This window comes from Melanerpes formicivorus, unplaced genomic scaffold (assembly GCF_026170545.1).
Source record: "Melanerpes formicivorus ecotype bairdi unplaced genomic scaffold, bMelFor1.0.p_v2 SCAF_37, whole genome shotgun sequence".
Taxonomy (NCBI): domain Eukaryota; kingdom Metazoa; phylum Chordata; class Aves; order Piciformes; family Picidae; genus Melanerpes; species Melanerpes formicivorus.
The window spans coordinates 4865984-4892281 of NW_027142389.1; the positions used below are offsets into that span (position 1 = coordinate 4865984).

At 44.3% G+C, this 26298-nt stretch overlaps 1 protein-coding gene across 3 annotated transcripts in view; it reads left to right on the top strand.

Annotated features, from left to right (window-relative positions):
- The first annotated feature begins 588 nt into the window (after window positions 1–588).
- Window positions 589–26298, top strand: part of ZNF711 (zinc finger protein 711) — a 33555-nt gene continuing 7845 nt past the window's right edge. The window contains exons 1-9 of one of the 3 annotated variants that reach the window (XM_068157660.1): window positions 589–712; window positions 7255–7359; window positions 8718–9248; window positions 15931–16089; window positions 18708–18854; window positions 19441–19578; window positions 20683–20730; window positions 21287–21430; window positions 21898–25623. In XM_068157660.1, coding sequence (XP_068013761.1) covers window positions 7281–7359; window positions 8718–9248; window positions 15931–16089; window positions 18708–18854; window positions 19441–19578; window positions 20683–20730; window positions 21287–21430; window positions 21898–23075 — 2424 coding nt within the window. In that variant the 5' untranslated portion in view covers window positions 589–712; window positions 7255–7280 and the 3' untranslated portion in view covers window positions 23076–25623. Of the gene's footprint in view, window positions 713–1610; window positions 1740–7254; window positions 7360–8717; window positions 9249–15930; window positions 16090–18707; window positions 18855–19440; window positions 19579–20682; window positions 20731–21286; window positions 21431–21897; window positions 25624–26298 lie in introns of those variants that run through there. The other 2 variants (XM_068157662.1, XM_068157661.1) reach the window with 2 other exon arrangements.

Here is a 26298-nt window from a genome sequence, read left to right on the forward strand (position 1 = left end):
CTCCTGCCCTTGCTTCAGCAAAGAGTCTCCGGTGCCAGGGCAGGAGACACTTACGCCGAGTACAGGGCAGCGTGCGCAGCACGGGAGCGGCACCCAATCGGTACCGGAGCAGCGCCTCGGGCACAGAGGGCACGGCTCACCCCCGCCAGCCGGCCTGCTGCGCGGCGGCGCAGGGCTGCTCGTACGCGACGGCTGATGCTCGTGAACGACCCACGCCGCGCGTTTCTGCCCGCGGGAGAGCGGCCGCCCTGACCCGGAGCAGCCGCCAGCTTATTGTTTTTGCCGAGGCAGAGCTTCCTGACGGTCATAGCTAAGGGGAAGGCAGAGCTGTGGCTCTGAGGGGGGCGGTGAGCGAGCCCGGCCCGGTAGCCCCCTCCCGCTCTCCCCCGCTCCCCGCGCACAGGCGCGCTCTGCGGCGCGGGCAGACTGAGGGCAGCGGCCTCGGCGCGGCGGCTGCGCCTGCTCGGCGCGCGGGGCGCGCAGTGACGTGCGGCGGCAGCCGCCGCGAGGCCGGCGGCGGGGGGAGGGGAGCGGAGCAGGCCGCGCGCGCTCGCGCCCCGCCGCCCGGCCCAAGCTGTGATTGGTGCAGGCCCGGACCCAGCAGAGCCGAATGCCAGGCCGCGGCGGCGGCGGAGTCCTGCGGCCCGAGCCGTGTCCCCCCGCCCGGGCCCCAGCCCGCGGTGCGGCCGCCCGGCGCGGGGACCCCGCACAGGTGAGCCGAGGCGGCGGAGCGGGGCCGGCGGGGGCACGGGGACAATGGAGACGGCTAGGCCTCGCCGCAGGCCGCGCCCGAGGCCTGGCAGCGCCGCCGCGTCCGCCGGCGCGCCCGGCCGCGGCCCTTTCTCGACGGGTCGGCGAATTTCGGTTGTCTCCAGCTGCTGCCGCACCGGGCGAGCGCGGGCGGGCGTCGCTGGCGGGCCCTGCCGGCTGAGGGGCCTTTTCGGGCGGCCAGAAAATGGCGGAAAACAAGATGTCGGCCGGCGGGGCGGGGAAGGCTGCGGCTCTGCGGCCGCTGTGCCGCCGGCACAAGGGGTTATCTCCGCCTCCTCCTCCTGCGGGCGCCGGGGGCCGCCCGTCTCCCCTGCTGCAGCCGCAGCCGCGGAGCAGGAGCCCGTTGGCGGCCCGGCAAATCCAAACGGGGCTGTTGCGCTGGGCGGGAGGCCGTGGGGCGCGGCGGCCCCTTCTCTGCGCTCTGCTGCGGGCGGCGGCCCCCCGCCGTGCCGCCGCCCTGCGCCCTCCACGGGCTCCTTTGTCTCCGCGTTCCCACTCCTCCCTGCGCCGCCTCCTGCCCGCCTTCTTCCCGCGGCGCGGCGGGGCCGCTGGCCGCGTCTCGGCGGCGCTCGTCCGCCCGGCCCCGGGGATGGGGCGTCCGGCGCTCGGGGCGGCTGCCTGACGCTTTGCGATTAAGTCAAGCGGTCGGCGGCAGCGGGCGGGGCGGGCTCCGCGCCGGGCTGCCCGGCCGGCAGTGCGGGCTCGCCCGCCCCACTACCGCCGCGCTTCCGCTGCCCGGCGGCGCGCCCGCTCCGCGAGCACGCGCGGAAGGGCTCGGGTTCGTATCCGCGCCGTTCCGCGGCCGCGCAACCTCCCCGCTGCGCCGTTGTCACGCTCCCTTGTCGAGCGGCGGGATCGGCCGCCGGGTAGCCGGAGCCTTGGGAGCTGCTCCGTGTGGCTGTCGCCCGTCTCTGCCTGTGATTTCTGTACGGGAAGTTTGGTTTCCGCTGTGGATGTAACACGTAGATGTAAATCCGTCTCTTTTATTAATTTATTTTAAAGCTTCAAGCGCAGTTCAGGCAGCGAGACAAAATCTCGCCCATTGGATTTGTCTTTGTCCTTTTCAAGGGGTTTAGGGAGTGGATCCTTTATAGGTGACCACAATAAAGGACTTTAAAGTGGATATGTTGGTTTTTAATACCCAGCCGTCATCTGGGAAGGGTTTGTGTTATTCTGCACGTAATTTTATGAACTGGGTTCTTCTGCTCGAGATTTCTGCGTGAGCAGGATGTTTCTGATTGCATTTCTAGTGGTTGCTGCATTAAAAATTACAGAAAAAAAAAAAAACAACTGCAAAAACCATGACCTGTCTTCAGGGAACGATAATTCTCTTGTGTTTTTCTTGAGCTTGAATGTTAAGAGATAGAATAATTAGAAAACATTTCTTGGATTTTGCAAGCACAGCCGAGTTTGTGTATTGTGTGGCGGTGCCCTGTGGCTGAGCTTGGTCCTTTGGGTTTGATCAAAATGTCAAACGCAGCGTAGGAATATCTGCAACTCCCGACCAAGTAGGATGGCGTGTTGTACTTTATTATATGTGAACAAGACTTAGCAGTGGTTTAGCAGGAATTCACTGTTTTAAAGGAGTGCTTAAGGGCTGACCGTGCAGCTGTGCTTCTTGTGAATATGGACTGCCTGAACGTACTGGGAATAACTGCAACCTGGGGAGGTGCTGAGCATTTGCAGGACCACACTGTTTAGGATGCGGCAAAATATATTAAATACATCTTATTTATGCAAATTTATTGTTGTGATGGGCATTTTGTAGAAATATTTTCAACGTTATTTTAAATACGGCAACAAGACCTGGAGAACACAACAGTGATTGGCAGCTTCGTTGTACCTCTCGGTCCCAGGAAGGGTTAGACATGCAGAGCCATTAAGTTATTTCCCTCCTCCTTAAAATCTTTTGCTGCAGATCTCCCAATTTAAGGTGCTTTCTGAAATCTTTCTCAAAGAAAACTAAAAATGATGGATGGCTATTTTCATAGGAAAAGTCAGATAAAATAAATCCATGTGCATACTACGACCAGTGTTTGCCAGGGCCTGAGCCTTCAGCAGTTTTTCGATTGAGCACGGCCGTTCTTGGTTCTTAGGTAGTCCCAAGCTGCCAACCACTATCTTTGATTTTTAAAAGTATCATTTACAGTAGTAATTGACAGTAATGTTCCTACCTTTAGACAGACAGGTCAGATATCCTTTTTTTTTTACTGTAAAATTGATTGCCTGCTCTCAGCTAGCCCTATCTAAAGGAGGAGCTTTAGTATAAAAACTGGAATAGGTTAAACTTCTCCCAAAGCTAGTTAGAAAGACAACAGGGCTGCTGGTGGTGGTGTTTGTTGGTTGGTTGGTTGGTTGGTTTGTTTTTAAGATACATACAGATTTTAAAGATAACCTTGAGACAGCATTTTGGGAGTCTCAGCTTAGGTTTCATGAAATTCTGGAGTCTGCTGGTGATGTGCTCCTTTGTGCTGCAAGATGGCATGCTGGAATTAAAGACAAATTAACAAAGCTATGGATGGAATGCTGTCAGGCAATATTACTTTATTGGCTGATGCTAATAAAGCATTTTCACATTCTTTTCATCTAAATAGACAGAAAAGGGCAACTGAGGGAAAAACCTTGAGATGTTAATAGGGGCAAGAGAGATGCGGATACGTTCATGATTATGGCAGCATACAACATTGTGCCTTTCTGCCTTATTTCTCTCTCTTTAAAACATGATTGGACCGCTCTAAATGTGTGGATATGATATGGTGTACTAGAGAGAGAAGAGCCACAGTTAATCCATGTAGTAGGTTTCTTTTCTCTTTCACTAAAAAGATTTGCATGCATCTGTAGTGTCTGAAACCAAAGAAGTCTGTGAGCAGAAATACCCACTTGTAGCAGAATTGTGAGCCTGCTTTGGGGTTAGTTGTTCCCAGCATTAGCAGTAAGAGCTCTTCTTGCTGTCACTGCATTCCTTTAAGACCCAAAAGTAGATGCTAAAAAAAAAATGTGTGAATGCATAGTTGATGCAACTCTGTCCTTTGTCTGCATTGAGGGTTTGGAGAAGTGGAGTTGATGCTGCTGGTATCCAACTGTTGTTGAACTGAGGTGCAGCTTCAGCATGTTTATTGCAAGGGTGTCATCGTCCATCTCTGCTTTTGGTGGGATTTTCAGTTACTTGTAGTGCTGTATGCACAGAAGGTACTATCCCATAGCCTTATTAATTTTTTATAGTTCTGTTAGCTACTGGAGAAATATTTCTTACAGTGGTAATTTGCTTTCCTAGCAGAAATTGTAATTCACATTAAAATGATGGTCTTACTTTGTACTGCATTTTCTCTGTAGCCCAGTGCATAATATCTTTGTGCATCTAGTTACATAATCTGAAATTACATTGAACTGCTTATGGAGAAAGAAGAAAAGCCCAGCATATTCTCAGATTTATATAGTTTAAGATAATTTTTCATATCCATTTACATTAAGAAAGAAGGATTATCTGAGAGCAAAGGCTGTGCTCAGGAAATTGTGGAGTATGGCATTAATTCTGAAATGGCTGTATTAAATTAGCCATTTATGGTCTAGGGCTGTATCTGATTTTGTAATGGCAAGTACTCATTAGCTACAGTAAAAGTCTCAGATGGCTGTGACAGTAGACTAGGAGTGACAGCCTTGCAGTCCAGTTCTCAAAGTGTTTTGTGGTTCTTCTTGATTTTGTAGCTAAAACTTACAACAGCATTGACGTTCAAGTGGACGGACAGAGTTGGGTCAGTTAAATCCTTGACTGCTTTCCTCATTGATTGTGTTTGATGTGTTGTGTCATGCTAGCTGCTCTGTTATGGCACCATCAAGAAATGACACTGGGGAATTCTTGTGTCTCTGCAAGAATGTTATGCTGTGCTCATCCCCTAGAGTTAATACTGTAGGTTGAAAGACAATTAGAAGTAGGTTTGAGCAAAGAATAGAGCGAGAAGGTTTGGGGGGGGGGTGGTGACACTAGGCGATACAGGCTCTTTGGATCTTCTGTGTTGTCAGTTAAGTTGAAAATTCCTTGGGGTGGATCAATGGCTTTTTGTTGCAGACCACTTATTGCTTCCTCCACTTGAGGATTTCAGCAGTATAAAAGAAGGAACAACCTCTGCTCAGTTCCTTCCTTGACAGTGAAGATGGCATTAAGCATGTTTATTTCTTTCGTGTACTTCTTGTTGCTCTTGCTTTGTGTTTTTTCATGTAGAAATACCCCAAAGCTAGGACAAAATCATACCCACCTGGCTTGTGTCTTGGCCTACATGGAGTGGGCATTCTGCACTGCCTACTGAGGTGAAGGCATTTAACACTGATAAAACGGAGGCAAAGCAGTGTAGTGGCAAAGCTGACTGTGGGCATCATCTCACCTTGGTGGCTTTCTGCCTGGCTTGAGTGGACAACAGTTTCCATGTGCAGCCTGAGCCTGGCGTGGACTCTGTTGCCTGTTACTGATGGAGCTGATTTGCAGCAAACTGCAACATGATTCATCATCCTCACGCTTTAATGCATGGTAGCAGTGCAGATAACACAGAGGGGTGCTAATTTGTCCTCCTCTCTTGTATTTTATGGAAGCAGTTTGTAGAAACGTTCCTGCTTTCTCCTGCTCCAAAAGCAAGTTTGTGTAGCTGTAGCATATGAGGGGGATTGATTGGTCATCCTCAAGACAGATATGGCACCAAACCCAGAGATATGGGTGCAGCCGAGTTGAGCCAGGAGCTCAGCATTTACTCTCTGTGTGAAAATTCTTGGGTGTAATTTGATCACTTTTAATGACTGTGAGAATCTCAGAAGTAAACCTCAGAGCAAAGCAGCTGTGACCGTGTGGCAGGATTTGAGGGACTGGTGTAATTCTAAAAGATGGAGGAAAATAACCAAGTCTGACAAGAGAAATCCGGAGGCAGAAGCCCCTAAGCACTGAGGGGAATTAAAGAGCCAAAGCAACAAAACAATTGTCAAAAAAACCCAAACGAAATAAGATCAAGCTAAAGATGTGACAGTGGAGGGTGACAGTGGGGTGTTTACAAAGGCTTGGTGGGACAGAAGCTTTACAGGATCAGTTTTCTGTTCGAGGGGTTTTGCAGTTAGCTGCCTAGGACCAGCTTTTCCCTGGCAGCAGCAGTGAAGCAGCACAGAAGGGACAGTGCTGGGAGATAAGATTTCTAGAACAACCTGACAGTTTGAAATAAAATGTCAACCCATGCTGGTAATGCAGTCCCGGCGCTGGAACGGTGAATAGAGGCGTCAGCACAGAAGTCTGTTGAGCACTGTCGTTCTTCAGTGGATCGTGGCAGTGGAGACATTGAAATCAGTTGGCCTTACTATGCTTTGCCTGCTCCAGTGGGTACTTCTGCACTGTGCATGCCAATCTAACTGAGGGCTGCTTACATTTTCTACCAGGCTTTTTGTCAGGCTTTCTGAATTGAATAGGGGGGTTCATACACAGTCACTGGGAAAGAAAGTCAGCTTCAGCACTTCTCTTCTCATACACTCTAGGGTTCTATGGAAAACACAGGGTACTACAAGGGTGCTTTTTCAATACTTACCTATAATTAAACATAGCATTCAATTACATTTACACATTCAAGCTTGTTTTAAAATATTGATAGATAAAAGATAGTGAAAGAAATTGATACTCCCAATAGAGTTCTCAACTTTCTTCAGTGTGCTCACCAGTCTTGTGTGTACAGCAGAGCTAGAGCCAAGGTGACTTCTTTGTGCTAGTTGCTAATATATGTTGTTATGGTAAGGCTCATAGTTAGTGGGAGCATACATGTGCTGTGGATGTCCAACTTGTTTCTACAGTCAGCTAGTTACAGTTTAAGACAAAGTTAACTTGCTTCTTGGCAGAGGTGCTGTTTCTAGATAAGTTACTGTCACTCGGTGCAGTTGCTACTAGGTTGTTAGACTGGTTTGTTAACTGTGGCCTGGTGCCCCTGCTGATACTGCAGGTGAGATCTTTGCTGTCAGTTGGTGACCTGTTACCCTATGGAGATAGCCTCATAAAACTGCAAAATTTATTTGTTTGCAGTTTGCAATGGGAAAGTTGAAGGTTTAGGCATTTCTTGTGCTTTCTGCTCCCAGAAACAAGTAATGTTCAAGTCTGACCTCTGTGTGCTGAAGGTAACTAGAAAGCACTTTCCAGCTGAATTCTATAGAACATAAACAGAACAGGCAGTGACCAAAGACTTAAATATAAAACCTCTTAGAAGTCCTTCCCAAGAATTACTGATTGTTTGGTTTTACTTGCATGTGTAACTTGTGTTACTGTGGGACTGCTTATGGATGGAAACATTTTCAGAGTTTTAGGGGGAAAATAACAAAACCATAAAGCAAAGTGGACTGCATGAAGTGCTGCATGCTTTTTTCTTCATGGTTTGTGTAAACATTTCTGTGTTTGTCGGTGTGAGACATTAAAACAAGTCAACAGGATGACATTCTTCAATATAAATTCTGATTTTGCCTTTGTTGCAGCTGTTTGTGAATGAACTTAGCTGAATATGGATCCGGGTGGTGGAAGTCTTGGATTGCAAACACAGGAATCCAAAATGCCTCACACTATGATTATGCAGGACTTTGGTAAACATTTTAACTATTAAAATAATAAAATCAAGACTGTTTTTCAAGGTTTTGCTCTATGTTTATAAATGACTTAATTATATTAGTGCTGTTTGCATGACTTTGGGAAGAAAATTCAAAATTAAGGTGGTTTAGAATATGTCTTTTTGTGCTTTGATTGCTGATCTCAAAATGGTCACTTCTTACACAACACTGAAGTAATCCTGAAAATAAAGAAGCCTGACCCAAAGTGCTCTGTCTGAGACAAAAAATTAGCTGAAATTCAGTGGTTTTATGGTGCATATGCTTCTGCTTCAAATCACATTGACTACTTGTCACATCTTTAACATACAGGAGATGTAAATGGCACCCAGTAAAGATGCAAAGCAACACACAAGCTTTGTGTGCTCACCTGGAATAGTGTCTCCAGGTGTCCTTCAGAGTCTTTCAGTAAATGTGCTGGGAAGTGATGTCCTTGTCTGTGTGACAACAGATTATTTGCCAACAGGTTATTATGTAGGCAGCAATTTACAGATCTAGCTAAATCTGCATGGTCACATGTGCTTAGAAGTTTTCTGTCAAGAACATCAATCTTGGGACTGCACTGTTGTACAAAAACTTGCTTTTTTAATGAGCATTCTTTTATTTGGTGGCAGTGCTAAATAACCTCAGCAGTTTTGAAGGTTTGGAGAAAGGACAGCAAGAAATCTCTTAATTTTTTCTTTGTGGGTCTCTATTTCTGCATTGTGGCAGGAGATGACCCTTTCAGGTACTGGGAATGGCCATGTTTTTGTTGTAACATGAATTAATATCCATCAGAGTATACCAACATAATGGCATTTGCAGTACAGTGCTGGGGATTGTCCTGAAAAGAACTATCTTCTTAAGGTTTAGTCATTAGGATTACAACTGCTATTCATGTGTGAAAATAATTCACTGTGCATTCTTTCTTATGTATAGAAAAGTAGTCTGCAAATATGACTGGTCAGTCAAGTCTGTTATTCACAAACAGGTTTCTGCTTCTAGACATTCCTTGCAGCATGGCAAGTGGTTGGAAATTGTACTGTAAATATGGCATACCACTCACTTTTACCAAGGCCTGTGCTGCTAAAAGGATAAGAGTCCTTTGCTGTGACAGTAATTAAAGGACACTTCCAGTATGATGCAGGAATTCTGTGAAGGTTCAAGTTGTTTTCCTTAATTTAAAGAGTCCAGGCTGCTTTGGATACTCTGTCTTGGATGGAATGCAAAGTGTGCATTGTTGGAAAGAAACTGTGCATCTGTGTTTAACTATCTATACAGTTAACCCATTCTTAGATAAACTTACTGCTAATGCAATGATTTTAACACTTTTCTCCTCGTTCACCATTGTTCCATAGTGGCTGGAATGGCTGGCACTGCTCATATTGATGGAGACCATATTGTTGTATCAGTCCCTGAAGCTGTCCTAGTTTCTGATGTTGTTACCGATGATGGAATAACTCTTGATCACGGCTTAGCAGCTGAAGTTGTCCAAGGACCTGACATCATCACTGAGACTGATGTTGTAACAGAAGGTGTAATTGTTCCTGATTCTGTTTTGGAAGCTGATGTTGCCATTGAAGAAGCTTTAGATACCAGTGATCACGTTTTGACTTCGGATCTAATAACAGAAACCGTTCGAGTCCCTGATCAGGTTTTTGTGGCTGACCTGGTTACGGGTCCCGATGGACATTTGGAGCATGTGGTGCAAGACTCTGTGTCAGGAGCTAACTCACCTACAATGGTTTCAGAAGAAGTTCTTGTAACGAACTCAGATTCTGAGGCAGTCATTCAAGCAGCTGGTACCGTTCCTGGCTCCACAGTGACTATAAAAACAGAAGATGATGATGATGGCAAGAGTACATCTGAAGACTACTTAATGATATCTTGTAAGTTAAACAAAGGTAGATCTATACAGGTGATTATCTGAAGTAGAAGTGGTCTGGTGGGGAGAGGTTATATAACTGGACTCTGCTGCATTCTGGAAGTCTCAAGTAGTAATCTATTGCCCAGTTAATTCTTGGTGTCTGGATTTGGGGTTTCTTGATAAAAAAAGATCCATTATCACTGATACAGCAAGGAGGAGAATGACATTTGCGCTGTTGAGTGAATGAGTGTGTCTGTTTGTGCTTCTGAAACCAGGTATTCCTGAAAACCAAGGAAGACACATGAGAAAGTTAAACATTCCACAGATTTTGAGTATAATACTTATTTTTTTTTAATGTGCAGGTGTATTGCTGTGTGTAGATTTACATCAAAATGTCTTGGGTTTGTTCAACAAAGAAATAAGCTTTGGGTTTGTTCAACAAAGAAATAAGCTTTTAAGATATCTGGCTCATAAAGTTTTGTGTGTTCATAAAATATTGTTGGTTATCTATACTGAATATTATAATTGGCCTTTTATTGTATGCTGTGCTGTTCTGGACTGAAGTGGACATGAAAGGGTTGTGTGCATTAATTGATCAGCTCTTCAGCACTGGGAAGGAGCTGCCCCTGTCAGTTTCCACACAGCACTCAACTCAGAGGAAAGTGTGTGGTCCTATACAGCATGCTGAGTGAAGGGACCGTAGGTATCCTGTGCCTCTTCAGTGGTTCAGTGACACTCAAGGTACCAGTTTTTATTGTTAACAAATCTGGTAAAATGTATGATAGTTCATTTTAGATTTTTGGCTTATTGAAATGTGAGTAGGTCAAAACAGATTTTATTTAGTCAGAAGCAATATGTTACAAAAAAGGCAACGCCAAGTGTGTCAAAGTGTCAATCTGTTCACAGCAAGCTGCGTTCATTAAGAGTTTCACAACAGAGGACAGGACTGGTTAGTGATTATAATGATTTCAGTCTTCCATACCACTTATGTCCTTGAGGAAAAAAAACATTTTTTAGTGTTTGGGTTTTGTTCAGTGTAGGATGGAGAGCAGTGGTTATTCTTTTAATCATTCTGTCGTTAATGCCATGTCACTAAGAGAACTCCAAAAGGGTTTCTTGGAAAAAGAACCAAAGCCATCTCAGCCTAAAAGCAAAGTAGACCTCCACCAGAAAGATTCCTGTGTGTTTGTAAGTAAAGGAGCACCAGTTCTACAGCCGGCTGTTCCTCCTTTCTGACAGAGTACTTAGGATGAGTTGTATTCTGTAACTGCCCTCTTGCCAGCTGCGCCTTTGTGAGTGTAAGTAAAACCATCCTCGGAATCCCTTCCCAGACAGGTAGTGTGATTGGTAACGATGATCGCTGCACTTAAACCACAGCATCTTCACCTTTCAGTAGCAGTTACCCCACAACCCCAGCTGTCTCTGATACATTTATAGTTTTGTCAAGCATCCTCAAGCCCTACCAGTGACTTTTGTGATATTTGGAAGCCAGTTTGAAACCTAGCCTTGAGCAGATGGTCTGGGTTGGAAGGGACCTCCTCCAAAGGTCATCTAGTTCAACCCCCTCTGCAGGAATCAGTAAGTATGTATCATGCAGTAAAGTAAATCTGTATCATCATGATATGCCTGAGTAATCACACTTGGTAGCTACATCAATCTGGAATGTTATTTTAAGTAGATAATTACAGAAATTAAAGAAGTCAGAGAATCACAGAATTGTTTCAGTTGGTAAACACCTTTAAGATCATCAAGTCCAATGCAGCACTGCCAGGTCACCACTAAACCACATTCCTCAGCACCACATCTGCATGGCTTTTTAATCCCTCCAGGGATGCTAACTCCACCACTGCCCTGGGCAGCCTGTTCCAGTGCTTGACAACCCTTTCCAGGAAGGCATTTTCCTGGCATCTGACTTAAACCTCCTCTGGTGCAACTTGAGGCCATTTCTTCTCATCTTGTTGCTCCCTAGCTGGGAGAAGAGACTGACTCCCACCTTGCTCCAGCCACCTGAGTGGCGTAGCATAGGGGAATGTTGAGCATTTTCACAAGGCAGAGCACACCAAAATGCTCATTTTAATGAATCTCAAAATACTTAGCTGTCCTTTAATGAATTCTGGCATTTAGAAGGAAAAGGTTACATAAAATGGCAGATAATGCCCATGGGAATACTGCCAGCTGTTCTGTGGAACACATTTTGGGGACATCTCAAATGCTACATTTTAGGGTATGAAGCTGAGCTGAGTGTGGAATTGTAACTTACCTTGCTCTTCTGTTGGGAGTTTCAGCTCCCATACAATGAAAGGTGATTATTCTTCACTGGTTTAGGATGGCAAACCCACGTAGCTATTTTATACACTACTGGTATTTGCATTTTGTCTAAATACTGTTTGGGAAGTAATGAGTTTGTCTTGGTAGCTCTGTAAAGCAGCAGCGTGTGATCATGTGGCTGGAATTTTTCACAGGAGGAATGTCACCACTCTGTTAACAATCTCCATGCAGATGAATTCAGCTTTTTAAACCCAGCCTGATAAGCATAAGGCTTAAAAATCTCTGATACATTGACAGCATATGCCAGGAGATACACACGGCGCCTGGGCTTGCATCTCCAGAGCCCTTGTTTGAGAGAGACTTGTTGAAAAGGAAATTGATGCGGAGTGAATGCATATGGTGTGATCAGGAGCCCAGTCCGTCTGCCCCGGAGGTGGGCAGCCGCTGCAGAGCGCGCCCCGCCGCGCCAGGGAGCGCTGGCAGCCCTGGAGCTCAAAGCTTCCCCTTTTGTGTTTTTCAGGTTTGCGATATTCAGAGCCACAGCGGATTGCCAGCTCCCGATCCCTGCGCTGGCCCTGCATGCACTATGCTGCTGACCTCATACCCACCACAGACCAACCCTGGAGCTGGCCTTTAGGGGTAAGGTACTGTTCCACCACCGCCTCCTTTGTAGCCTATGACAATGCACTGTGACACCGTTTGCTGAACATTCTAACATTACTGCTCCTCTGTTGTAACCTCTGAGCTATCAAACACGCATATCAGACATCAGAAAAATCTGAGTAACTGCAGAGCACAGGACTTATCTTGCCCTCACGTTAGCCCTATGGGCTCCTCTGGTGGGTGTGATATCACCAGCATAGTGCATGCTGAGGCATCACAGGAGTTGGGAGCTGGCAATCCACGGTGAATCTGGACATCACACACCTGAAAACAGCCAAGTCAGGTAAGTGTCAAATTGGAAGCCTGCTGAGTTGTCCTTTGAGCCTTGTCTAGTCAGGAGGATCCAGCATATATTTATAAAGCTTCTCTGTTGTGTTTTTTTCAGTTAATCTTAAGTGATGAGATAATAATGTAGTGCTTCTGGTGGATGAGTCAGAACTTGAAGACACTTTCATACTCCACTGACATAAAGCAAGAATTCTCTTCCTGAGAGCTATTGGTGGGAAAAGCCATCAGCTGCTTTAGCACTGACAGGCTGGTGGTCTCTGCCTGAAGTCCTGCTGCTTAACATTTTCATGATTGTTTTGGTAAAAAGTCCCAGTATGTTGGAACTTGACACAGATTACATGTCCTGCTGTGGTGTTTTCCCCTTACCTAAATGTGCTTCAGGGTTAGATTGAAACCATGAAATTTACTTCAGAAAAGACAGCAGTTTAAGCAATAGCAGTTGTGGGTTCAGTGCCTTTTGTTGTTGAGGTATCAAAGCTAAAGGCATCATGACAGTCTGTAGCAGGATTATCTTCTCAGTCCAATGTCTAGTGTTCAGATGTTGTGATAGTACACTTGGGTTCTCAGAGAGGTGACTGCAGAGGCCCTGGATACACAGGTTTCCTGACAGGTTTCCATTGCTCAAATTGTAGAGCCTGAGGATCTTTGAAAATCCACAGGATGGCTGATGATGTGAAGTGACCACAGATCTGAAAAATCATCTCATGTGGTTGCCCCTCTAAGACAAGGCCTCCTGTTTTTTAAAGGATAGTGAAGGTCTGGGGGCTTTGCTCACACACAGCATGTGAGCCTACCTTATATTTTTGCCTGAAAATATTTACTCTTCTAAAAGCTGTAAAGTTACTTGGTTTTTTCTTTACATAGTCTTGGTATTTTACCATTGGTGTCCTACTGAGGCAACTATCTACAGCTGTGTGTTTCTTTCTTACATTGCCTCACCAGATACATGGTGGTGGACAGTCATGTGTCACCAAGGGAGGCTGTGGGTATTTCCTCCCTTGGGGTGTTCAAGGCCAGGTTGGATGAGGCCTTGAGCAGTGGAGTCTAACATCCCTGCCCACGATGGGAAGGTTGGAGTGGAAGATCTCTAAGGTCCCTTCCAACCTGAGCCATTCTGTGATACAATTGTATGAGGTTTTGCCATAATGGAAGGTTCTTATCCCATAGATGTGATTACTCCACTGCCCATTAGGAAGTTACTATTATTGACTAACCTCCCAGCAGGGCAATATTTCCTGTCTCTGTCAAACTAATAACACATGTTTGTAAATTTCTGAGGTTAGAGAAAGTTGGTGTTGCTTGAGTTACAGATTTGAAAATAACTTCACTACCACCTACCAAGTCTAAAATTACAGCAGCAGCTCACATTAGTGATTTCTTCCCCCAGCCTTTAAAGTCTTCCTGCCTTTTGGCAGCACGTCTAGGCATACAGCTATATATATACCATCACCCCTGCCTCGTACTCCTGGTTACCTCCACTCTTTCCAAGACTCAGACATGCAGTGGAAGTGTTCTTTGTACTAAAATTAAATGTATGTCTGTCATTTTGAAGGATATGGATGAGAAATGTGGCTGTGGATAATCCTAAAAGCCATGCAAGAGAGCAAGTGGTCTTGGTATACATACAGGCAGTGCATGGAAATGCTTTTTCCAAGAGCAGTACTTTTTAGCATCTTCCCTTTCCCTGTTAGCAGGGAGTGCATAATCCTCTCTTCTAATAACTCCATTCTGGCAGCACCAAAATGTCCATCAGCTCTCCCATACAGGGTAAAAGATGTGCTAATAACCTAGTGCTGGTGAACTTAGGTGTCAAAGGACCGTGCACAGCTCTCTGCTGTGGGTGTTTCATCTCTGGTGTTCATGCTCTTACTGTTCTCACTGTCCTCAAAGGGAACCTGAAGGCCATGCAGTACATGGCACATTCTGACAGCTGTTTGATGTGTTGATGTTGCTGGCATCAATGTCAGTAGAGATTTAGAGTGTTTTATTAAGAAGCAAAACCTCTTCACCCTGAGATTTTGTTTTTTTCTAGTGATCCAGGTTGGCTATTTCTTAACAATGCAATTAACCACTTACAAAATGAAACAGCTAAAACATAGCAGTCTTTCCATGTCATTGTCATCAAATACATCATTTCTAGAGGTTAGGTTTTTGCATGGAATCCTCTCTGTGCAGTGGGAGCAGCTTAGTTTTGGAATTGCTGTGGTGGATTCCTGCCCTGCTGCTGCAGGAAAGGTTCTGAGCCACCTTGCACGACTGCCTGGATTACCTCAGTACACCAGGCTGTGGCCTGAAGTAGTTCAAAGCAGCTCTTTCAGAGCTGCACTGAGGCCAGCAAACTGGGGGGGAGGGGGGATTGAGAATGACCACAGGCATGAGAAGTAACCAGCCTGTCCTCAGGAGACAGCATGGAGTAGACTCTTCTTGGTCACACTGCCGTCACTAGCATTAATTGCAAGGCATGTATTTTAATGGTCTGTGTGCAGTGAATTGCTGTTTCTCTGGAATGCATTTATTTCACATCTTCTTTCTGTTCTGTGGAGTTCTGCTGTATCTCCAGTTCTCCATCAGGTGTTAGGCATTGCACAGGTCTGTGCTGGCCAGCTGCACAGGAGCTAATGTTACCCCCTGAGAGAAGTGTGTTGGCAGGGCAGGTGTCAGAAAGATGCTTAGTTCAGTGGCCTCTGTCCTGGCAGTTTGGGGCATATGAATGGATATCTGTGAATACCCTGTCTACCAAAGTAGTGTTAGTTCTGCACTTCTAACAGCTTTGGTGTATTTTTTGTTGTAGAATTTATGAGCATTACATATATATGTGTTATGTGTATGAGCAATATGTAGACAGAATAATCAGAGTGGCTGAGCTGTGTGCATAAAGAAGGAGAAGTCAGTTTCACGTAGCAATCTTTGGATTTATTGCCCCTGAATCTTTGAATCACTCCAGCAATCTTCATTAATGTCTATGTTTTCTAGTGGATAAGATCATCATGTCTTTGAGGGTGAAGATGTACTCAAGTTTTTGATGCACACTTCTTTAAGTGGGCATGGACTACAAATCATCATCAGTAGTTTCAGTTACTGAATTGTAGTCACCGGTACGCAGAGCAACAAAATGTTCTGGGACTCTTAGACTTGTGACAGGCAATTCTGGGTTGAGTTTTAATATTTTTTTAATAGATGCTTAATTGCACTTACTGATACATTTTTGCTAAGTGTCATAGTTTCAAACATGAGCAATTGCCACATTCCCTTTGAGACAAGCTCATTCTGTGACTCTCGTTGTGTTTCCTGAGTTGCTATAAAATGGGTACTGAGCTTCTGGAGTCTCTTTTAGGGTCTCTTGAGATTAACTCTTTTGTTAAGGCCTTTTATGAAGACAAACCTTTACTGTGCATGAGGATAATAGCAGAGAAAATCATGCTACTCATTACTTTGACTTGGAAAAAATGTTTTTGAACTTCATTATTCTTCTCTTATCTTTACAGTGGATGATGTTGGAGAGAAATTGGACCACATAGGAAGCACTCCCTTAAAAATCAGTACCGAGGTGACAAACGATGATGTTGCTAAAGATGATGGGTTTGGTTCAGAAGTTATCAAAGTGTACATATTTAAAGCTGAAGCTGAAGATGATGTTGAAATAGGTATCCTTTAAATTCTGTGCATTGTGAAGTATTTCAGGGCCTTTTTGTAGCTCTTAATTCCGTGTAATCCACCGACTGGAATGCTGTGTGCGAGTGCTGTTTGTGGAGGCTGCCCATATGTGGTACATGCTGGGGGGGTGTTGGTCTCAAGTTCTTTTTTGATTAGCAGTGTTTATTTTCAGGCAGCCAGAGCCCAAATGTCGAAGTGGTTCAGTGTCTGCAGCTGGTTTTCAGCTGCTGCTTTCCTCTGATGTTGCAAGACTCTCAGCACAGAAAAGCCTCTAGAGTGGATTCCTCTCATTGAGCAGTCTTTGATGGCCTTAATGCAGAAGGAAGGGAAGATTGCTGGAGCTTTACACACACAGTTGTTTCCAAACTCAGAATTCCTCCACAGTTTTCTTTTGTTCTGTTCATCATAGCTTGTAAAAGCAGAGTTCCTCATACAGTTGTCCTCAGAGCTGAAACCTGTGTCTTACTCCACTTCATCCTTTGCATTTAGGTACTGAATCTCTGCCTCATTGGAACATGTCTGGTCTGGATCCCTAGAGCCACTCACAGGGCAAATCATCTGGCTCTGTTCCTCCTGGAATGGAGTAGGGAGTTTATCTCCCATAGCTTGATGGCATTGGCCTGGCTGTGCTGTGAAAATCTCCAGCTTCAGACAGAGCCATGGATTTGATCAGCAGGCTCCTCCAATGGCCAACAATCCTGGCACTGTTGTTCAAGTAGCTTGAACTGTTACTTAAGGAAACTTTTGGCTGTTCACTGCCTTTATTTCTCTTCTCTGAGGAACAAGTCATCATTTCAGCTCAAGTTAATGGCAAAACCAGGATCCTTCCAAGGATGATCAGGCTGCTAGCTAGTAGGACAGCTTGCTTTGGTTTTCTCTGTCTCCCAGAGTAGGTTCAGAATTAGTTAAACTGTCTTAAGAGTTGCTTGGTATCTTTTGCAGGGTGATACAGTGTAGATTTAAGACCCTGTTTATTGAGTCCTTCACAAAGTTGCCAGAGTAACGTCCCAGGTTTTGCTCTCCTCTTTGGAACAGACGGTCTCTCATTTGGCTGAAGATCAGTGAGTGTTTCTGTAAGGCCCTTGGACTTTGGCTATTTCATCCTTAATTCCTCCAGTATGAGAATGAGGTGGTGAAGACCAGGGGCTTCCTAAGACCATGGGGAAAGGATCTAGAGAAGCAGCATCTTAACATCCCTTCTTTGTTCTGACATCTGTTTCACCTGCTACTTCCAACATGCATTGCCAGGCCCTGCTCTTGAAATACGGTTTCTCCCCCTGGGGACAGGTTGTTAGTTTTGAGGGACAGGCTGCTAATGCAGCAGCAGGAGGAATCCAAGTCTCTTATGCCTCAAACTAATTTGCAGCAGAGATGTACTCATCAGCTACTTTGAGTGCTTCTGATACAGCCATGAGGCAGTCCTGGCAAACTACCCCATTGTTACTGGTGAGTGCTTCCCTTGGGAAAGAGCTGATTGTGTGGTGGTGAAAGTTTGCTGCTCAGCGGTGAGGAATACAGGACCCAAGATCACAGTCTTCAGAAAGAGTGTTTGAGATTCAGGGTTACCTCTCAGCAGCAGTAGGTGTTCAAGCAGCATCTTCTGCCCTTGGGTGTGATTTGTACCATCACGTTACACACCTTGCAGTGGAGGTTATTTCTCTTTTATTCTTCAGAGTTACCCTAGCTGTTTCAATTATCGTAATGACCATTGGTAGTGGCAGGCAAAGACTCTCAATTTAGCAGGTGTTAGCTGCAGCTTCTTACTGTTCAGTCCCTGAGATGCATGGAAGATTGAGCGTCAGTATTTGTCAGCTACCTCTCAGACTCAAGCATCGATACCAACATCCAGGCTGCAACGTCATCTTTTGCCTCTCTTAAGTCAATCAGTGGGCCAAGGCTTATTAGTCATCTGGAGCAGGACTGGGCTGTTGTTCTCATTCTTTCCAGCTTCAGACTGGTGTCTCTAGGGCTTTGGTGCAGCACCTTACGCCCTTGCTAGTCTTTATCTCCAGATACTGTTTTTGTTGAAGTGCTTGGCAGTAACATTTGCTGCCAGTCACTTCAACAACAAAAACATTAGCTAGAGATGTGTGTCCCCAGTATACATTACTGCTCAAGCCTGTGTAGTGAGTCTGAGACATGAGCATAGTCTTTGTAAGAAGCATTGCCTAACAGTCAGTTTGCAAGGTGAATAAGCAGGATTTTGAAAGAGGAAGAGGTGTAAGAATTAGCTCTTCACATCTCAAGACAATTAGAAGATTGTTTGGGGCAGGCTTAGAATTAGAGTCCTTTCTTTGGTGGGCATGGGCAGGCATGTGTTTCCCTTCACACCTGAGTTCACTGCTAGCATGAATCAAAGGCTCTTGATCCTTCTTGGGTAGTGGTTGTTCAGTCTTGAATTTATCAGGACCCACTGAGAGATCTTTCTCCTTATCTGCTCCAAAATGTTTGCCTCACGTGGCTCAGATGTGGATGTAAGAGCACTTGGTTAGAGTTTTATGAAATAGCTTTGTTGTACATAAGAAAAAAGCTCACTAAAATCTGAACTTGATCTTGCCAGTGGCTTTGTTTACATTCACTTAGTGTGCTTAACTTCTTTTTGTTAAAGGTGGGACAGAAATCGTCACAGAGAGTGACTTCCACAACGGACATTCTGTAGCTGGAGTGATTGAGCAAGGAGGTGTCGGCAGAATGCAACGAGAAAAAATGGTTTACATGGCTGTTAAGGACTCTTCTCAGGAAGATGAAGATATCAGTAAGCATAATAAGAAACACTTTTGTTTGTCATCCTGCTTTGTCCAGTAATCCAAACCCCATTCTCAAGGACCTTTTCAGTTTTACTGAAGGATTCTTTAGCCTGAAGTAGTCAAAACTGAAGCTTATCTTCCCTGAAAACAAAAGAAGCCAGGCTGTAATTATTTTTGAATAATGCACTTTGTGCCTGCTGTATCCAATCATTTAATGATTTATATGAAATTAAACATGCCCATGGATAAAGTTAATGAGGTTAGTCACATTTCTTATTCTTCCATTTTCATCACCATCTTTAATCAGCTTCCTGGCAAAGTGGCAAATCAGTGTCGTCCGTTCCAAGCTGCTAGGTTTGCATGTTTGAATTGGTGTTGGTGTTTGGCTTGGGTTTGTATTTATTGATTATGTGGTTTATCTCTCAAAGGAAGGTCTGAATTAACAGTGATCCCCTAAGGAAAAGGGTGGTTCTAAATGCCAAAGGAGGAAAAGTCATTTAGCATGGGTATCAGGCAGAGTGAGAGCAAAGTAAATGAAGGGAAGTTTAGGATGAGCAGATAAAATTAATGATTTCCTCTTCTTCTTTAACCCAGGCTGTGCTGAAATAGCAGATGAAGTTTATATGGAAGTTATTGTAGGTGAAGAAGAAGCCACATCACTTCCAGACACACAGATTGAAGACTCTAGCGTGAATAAAACTTTTGTCCCTGTTGCTTGGGCTGCTGCTTACGGTAGGAACCTGTGTGCTTATTTCCTGCAGTCTCATCATTTCCTCTCTTGTCTGCCAGAATCTGTGCAAATGTCATCATCTCTCACTTTCCTCTAGGGGTTTGGAAGCAGCTCCTCCTGATCTCTTAGCAGTCTCTCTTCTGGGATAGAAAGGAAACCTGTTAGGAGAATTTCTATATGTTCCTGATTCCAGCTCAGATGTACAGAACATGTGGCTTTTAATGGTTGTTTAAGCTGACTTTGAGGATCTTAGAGAAGCAAGGATAGCCTGAATTATTTTATGTGAGCTCTAGGAGAAAGGGGAAAGAACTGGGGAAAGGGAATGGTAGGAATAAATGTGTGAACACGTTCCTAATCATTTCAGTTTATTTGTTTTAAGCCTGTTAGTCCTTCAGGGTAGGAACAAAAAGCAAACAGGTAATCTGTTCTCTGCAGCCATGCTTCAGATATCCTACCAGGATATATTGTAAATTCTGACTGTTACTCTATGTCACATTCTGTTCTCTGATTTTGGCATGTTAAGTGCATATTAAGAGGTCATCCATGGTTTATGTTATAATTATGCAAGTCAATTAAAATTCATGGGTCTGATATTTCTCAGTATTTGGGCCAATGAAGTGGTTTAGAACCACAAAGCCTTGGCAAATGAGGAATATGCTCTTAAGGTATTTCTTCTCCATCTCCCAGAAGGTTATAGATGCATAGATGAGTTGCATAGATGAGTTCTGAGCAGCTGATAAGGTACAGGTCTTCTTACCTGCCTAGTTCTGCTCCAGGGAGGTCAAGTACTTCTGTCTCAAGAACAAAGGGTGTATTTCAGATAACCTCCTTTCTGGGTTGCAATTTGAGGTTCTATACAAGGTTCAGAGTTTGCAGAAACAAGCATATTAATTATGCCAAGCAGGGAAGACAGTCAGCATGGGGAGCAGAGATGGGATTTCGTTTCCTGGGGCTCTTGATTGCAAAACGCTGAACCGATGGAGAGCTGCACAGAGAGTTAAGTTAAGCAGGAGTTCTTAGCAGCTGCGTCACTTCTCTCAGGCTTGAAAGCCATTACCTTGAAAAAGACTTTTGATTTGTAATGACTAAAATACCCTTCTCTGCAGGAGATGAAAGAAGGGTACCCAGAAGATACGAAGATGGTCAAGCGGCAGGTAAGAGCATGTGCCTGTGCTTGGTACAGCTGTGAAGCTAACTTGTGCCTTTAGAAACACAGACATTTGTGTGTGCCAGGTCTCTGCATCAGTGAATGCAAAAAGCTAGCCATAAAGCACGTACTGAAGGACTCCAGGGTCTTTCTCTACTGTTTTGAGATGAGAACAATTCTAGATGTGTTGCAGGACTTCAGAGGGGGTGGGGAAGTTGGGAGGATTTGCCAGGATTTTTAATAGAGTTTTGTAATCAGTAGAAATAAAGGAGTTGTTCAGAAGTAAAACTAAGTTAAGTGAAGCACCCAGCATAGCTCCTGAGAAATGAATGCCTCCAGGAGTGTATTTAATAACAATCAGTACTGAAACAACTCTGTTACTGACCTCTGCCAGCAAAACCAGCGCTTTCTGTTGGCACTCTTCTATTGGTGTCTGTTCATGGTAGAGGAATGGGTGGTGTGTTTTTAGAGCAAGTAGATAATGCTGCTGTGCAAGTCCAGTCGTCAGTCCCAAAGGACAGCATTGTTTAAGGTTTTTTACGGTGTCTAATTTTTGTTTCTAGGAAATAACTTGGATACACGATTAGAAAACAAAAACGGTAATGCAACACAGTACCTGCAGATTTGTGATAGCATTAGCACTAATAGAGTGCTCAAACAAAAAACCAAGAAAAGGAGGAGAGGAGAGGCCAGGCAATGGCAAACAGGTAAACACTGTGTGGTTACGCGTCTTGTCACGGCGTGGCGCTTCCGCCTCCGCTGGGCCCTCTGATTTTCCTTAAGCCGATGCAGAATTCAAAGCTAGAAGTGATGATTTGCATATTTCCTGTGTCCTTCCCCCCTCCAATTCTGTGCGTAGCAAATGTCGTAATCTCTGCTATCCAGAGTCAGCACACTTAGGGCTGCTGCAGTTCACTTGAATTTTGCAAGCTCTTAGGGAGCCGCCGTGGGTCTGTTCACCGCCCGTACGGTGTTACTGATCTGCGTGAGCAGGCTCTAAAGCAGGACTACCTAAACTATAGGTGCTGTGGATTGGTTGTTATTAAACTGCTGAACCATTCTCTGCCTGCTGCAAGTGTAAGTGCATGAATCTGAACAGCAGTTGGCTGATTTAAAGCTTCTTAATCAGTAAACTTGTTTCCTTCATAACTTATTTTTGTTTGTTTAAAAACAGCTGTTATAATAGGTCCTGATGGACAGCCCTTAACAGTTTACCCTTGTCATATTTGTGGGAAAAAATTTAAATCCAGAGGATTCTTGAAAAGGCACATGAAGAATCACCCGGATCACATGATCAAGAAGAAGTACCAGTGTACAGACTGTGACTTTACAACCAACAAAAAAGTAAGTTTCCATAATCATCTGGAAAGCCATAAACTGATAAACAAAGTTGATAAAACCCATGAGTTTACAGAATACACCAGAAGATACAGAGAAGCAAGCCCCTTGAGCTCTAACAAACTCATACTGAGGGACAAAGAGCCTAAACTGCACAAGTGCAAATATTGTGACTATGAAACTGCAGAGCAGGGACTACTCAACAGGCATCTGCTCGCAGTTCACAGTAAGAACTTCCCACACGTGTGTGTGGAGTGCGGGAAAGGATTCCGTCACCCATCAGAGCTGAAAAAGCATATGAGGACCCACACTGGGGAAAAGCCATACCAGTGTCAGCACTGTGTCTTCAGGTGTGCTGATCAGTCCAACCTGAAAACCCACATCAAAACCAAACACGGGACTGATCTGCCCTTTAAATGCGAGCACTGTCCCCAGGCGTTCACAGACGAGAAAGAACTGCAGCAGCACACAGATTTATTCCAAGGGCATAAGACTCACCAGTGTCCACATTGTGACCATAAGAGCACCAATTCGAGTGACCTGAAGCGACACATTATTTCAGTGCACACAAAGGATTTTCCCCACAAGTGCGAGGTCTGTGAGAAAGGCTTCCACCGCCCCTCCGAGCTCAAAAAGCATAGCGAGACCCATAAAGGTAAAAAGGTCCATCAGTGTAGGCACTGTGACTTCAAAACCTCAGATCCTTTTGTACTTAGCGGGCACATCCTCTCGGTTCACACCAAGGACCTGCCTTTTAAATGCAAAAGATGTAAAAGAGGATTTAGGCAGCAAACTGAACTGAAGAAGCACATGAAGACCCACAGCGGGAGGAAGGTTTATCAGTGCCAGTATTGTGAGTACAGCACCACGGACGCGTCGGGCTTCAAGCGGCACGTCATATCCATACACACTAAAGACTACCCACACAGGTGTGAGTATTGCAGAAAGGGATTCCGTAGGCCATCTGAAAAAAATCAGCATATAATGAGGCACCACAAAGACTCCATCCTGTAATATATCATCTCCAGAAGGAAGCAATTTAGAAACTGTGATATGCTAATTGGGGGGGGTGGGGGGGTGGCGGGGGGAAATCTCTCATGAACTGTTTCTCCTGGTTTCAAAGCTTGATATTAAATCATAACTTTACATTCTTTGTATTAAAAGTCTTAAAAGTATTAGGGTTGGCAGGGGATCTCATAGCCCTATGATTGTTGCTTATCAGAACCTGAAGAGCACTATGGAATGCAGAAGGATGGATGAATGTCTTAAATTTGCAGAAAGATGGATGAATGTCTTCAGAGTAATAATAGTGTTACACATTGTTAAGCTAGAGAAGGCAAAGCCAGGTGGTTGTGTTGCCAGTTTTGTCAGGAACAGCACTTGTCTCCAATAGGAAAACAGTTCAGATGGGGGGGGGGGATTTACAACCAAGTCTAACTTGTGCAGTTCAAGAGGGGAGTGTCAGTCACTTGATCATAGCGGTTTTAAATCGTGCCTGGAACTTAAATTCCAGAACTGGTCACATTTTTGGGGGGGGTTGTCCCTTCTTGGTTTTTCTTTTTCCCTCAATGTGTTTTGGTTTTGTTTTGGTTTTTTGTTTAAAGCATTTCATTGGGAAACCTTTTTGTTTCCTTTATTAGTTTAGGTCCAACAAGTAATTCTGTAATGGTTTTCAAAGCTGCTAACCTATTCTATTGCAGGATCTGATGTTTAAGATAGAGCATTACGTGCTGATCTCAGAGGTGGTGTTCTGGTGCTAGGGTTAAAGATGCCTATGTATATAATTTCCCTTTTTTTACCTGAAACTGCAGTTGAATGTTGTTCAGTATGGCACATATAACGAAATTAACTTTGGAATTTGACTTTGTTTTTTTCTTTTTTTAAGGATAAAATGGATGCAGCTCAAAGTGTTGGGGCTCAACACTGATCTTTTTTCTCACTGCTTTAAAAATCTTCTCTAAAAAACAAAACACAAAAAAAAAAAGAGTAAGAAAAACCAGAGTTGGAAAACGTAGGGGGTTTTAATTCAAATGCAAAGTGCTTAGGAGTTCTTTAGGGCGGTGTCCTTAACAGGTATGGCTGTTGTTGTCCTACTTCCTAATAGGAAATTTTCAAGATAGACATAAAATTGCACCTTTTAATCAATCCTTTAATGGAACAAAATAAAGGAATAAATGTATACCATACTATAAATGTGCATTTTCAATCTGTAAAGAAAGTATATATGCAGTATTTAACCAGAGAAATACGCTGCCACTAGAGTTTGGAGGTGGATCTTCAGTTTCCAGTGTATCCATTGCAAATATGCATCCCTTTAAACAATGCTTTGTGTTAGCATGCTGCGAATCAAATGGCGCTTAATATAACGAGCTGGTCTAGGGCTATTTAATGACAAACCTGTTCATAAATGTTATGCATATAATGTGTATTTTTTACCCTTTTTAGTTGCTTCATGTTGCACACAGCTGTTCACATGATAAATTGTACCTTCATGCTATATCGTGGCTTTGTGTTTCAGATAATGGTCACACTTTGGTTCTCCTTTGGGTTTGGTTCTTGTTCCGTTCTGGTTTGGGGTTCTTTTGCACCAGATGAGAATCAGTTCCTTGAGAAGAAATTTTTTTTATATTTCTAAACTTCAGAAAGTTGAATTTGGGAAATCTCTTAGGAAAAAAACAACCAACCTACGTGTTTTATGTGGCTGTAAAAACTGATGTACACGCTGTAAAATAAGATTGTCACTGTTCTGTGGGATTATGATTTCTCAGTGTGTTACTCATCGTAACGGGCATACAATAAAACGCATCTCTTGCACTCCAAAGCTTTTGGAGTTTGCTTTTCATTTGTGGCCTCTAGGAAAGACTCATCCTGTGTAAATTTGCCTCATCTGGCCAGTTGCTGATTAAGGTGTGACAACAGGTTGTTGGTGCTGTGTTTGTCAGACTGGGGGGGGAGTGGTGGGGGTTGATTTGACCCTTTAAAGTTGCAGGTAGTGCATTTGTGCTGACCTCTGAAACACCTGGAGTGTGACACTGGCATTCCTTTGGCACCTCTTCCTTCAAGTAAGGAGAACATGAAACTTCTCAGGTACTTGGGGAAGAGCCAGGTAGGTTTTGTCTTTTTATCCATGTAGTAACAGCTTGCAAAATGAAATAGTAAAACCTTTGCTCTCTTGATTTCTCTCTCTTTAGAGTACTTGAATTGTGACACCAGTAATAGATTAAAACCTTCCAGAAGAGTGCAATATTAAATCAACTCTTCAGCAAGGATTTCCAACAGGCTTTTAGCCAGGTTTTGTACTAAAGCCCCTCAGTGGCACAGACCTGTTATGAATCCTTTTTTGTTCAGGCTGTTTATTTTGTATGCCCAGCAGTCACAGGGGGAGGTAGGGGCAGTAAAAAAAGCCAAACTAACAATTGTGGGGGTTTGAGTGTTCTAATGCTTTACTCCTGAACATTATATGGAACACACTGACTGAAAGAGTTTCTCCACAGCAGAGTGAAGATGATGATGCTGACTCTGACAGAGCACAGGTCCAGGCCGGCTCGCACAGAATAATCAGGTACTCGGGATTTTAAATGTTTTCCTATGGCCAGCACGGCAGAATGACTGAACCCCACCTTGCCCAAGAGCCCATCACAGATCATGGGGCACAGAACAGGATGTGGGGTTAGAAATGGCAGAACTGAAAACTTCTGGAGAGCAGTCTGAAATCAGGACAGGATGTCCTGAAGCGTTGTGCTCCGGTCCTGGTCTGACAGTAGTATTGTTCGTATGTGGTGGTTACTGGTGAGCTTAGTAGTGTTTACGTTTTGCAGTGTGTATCTGGGGATGACAGTGGTGCTTCTTCCAGCTGGTGTACTGAAAGGCTTTGACCCTTATGCATCTGATAGTTTGAAATTACACACCTGGGTTAATGCTTCCTGTGATCCACCATTGTTTGGTGTTCAAAGTCAGCGAGTGGCAGCTACTGTTCTTGGAGCATCGCTTTTGTTGCCTGTGTTTTCTGTTGCATCCAGGGCTTCTTCTTGCCCTAAAAGTGCTTACCATAATAGGCACAAAGCTAATGATGGCAGAAAGTATATATGGTGGATGCTGCTTGAAAGTTTACAGTGACAGCTTCATCATTATATAATGGGATGATAGAGCTCTGTAACAGTCTGCCAGCCCACCTAATGGGATTTGGGTTTAGTTAGGAGAAAATTCATACCTTTGGAACATAAAAATCTGTGAGGAA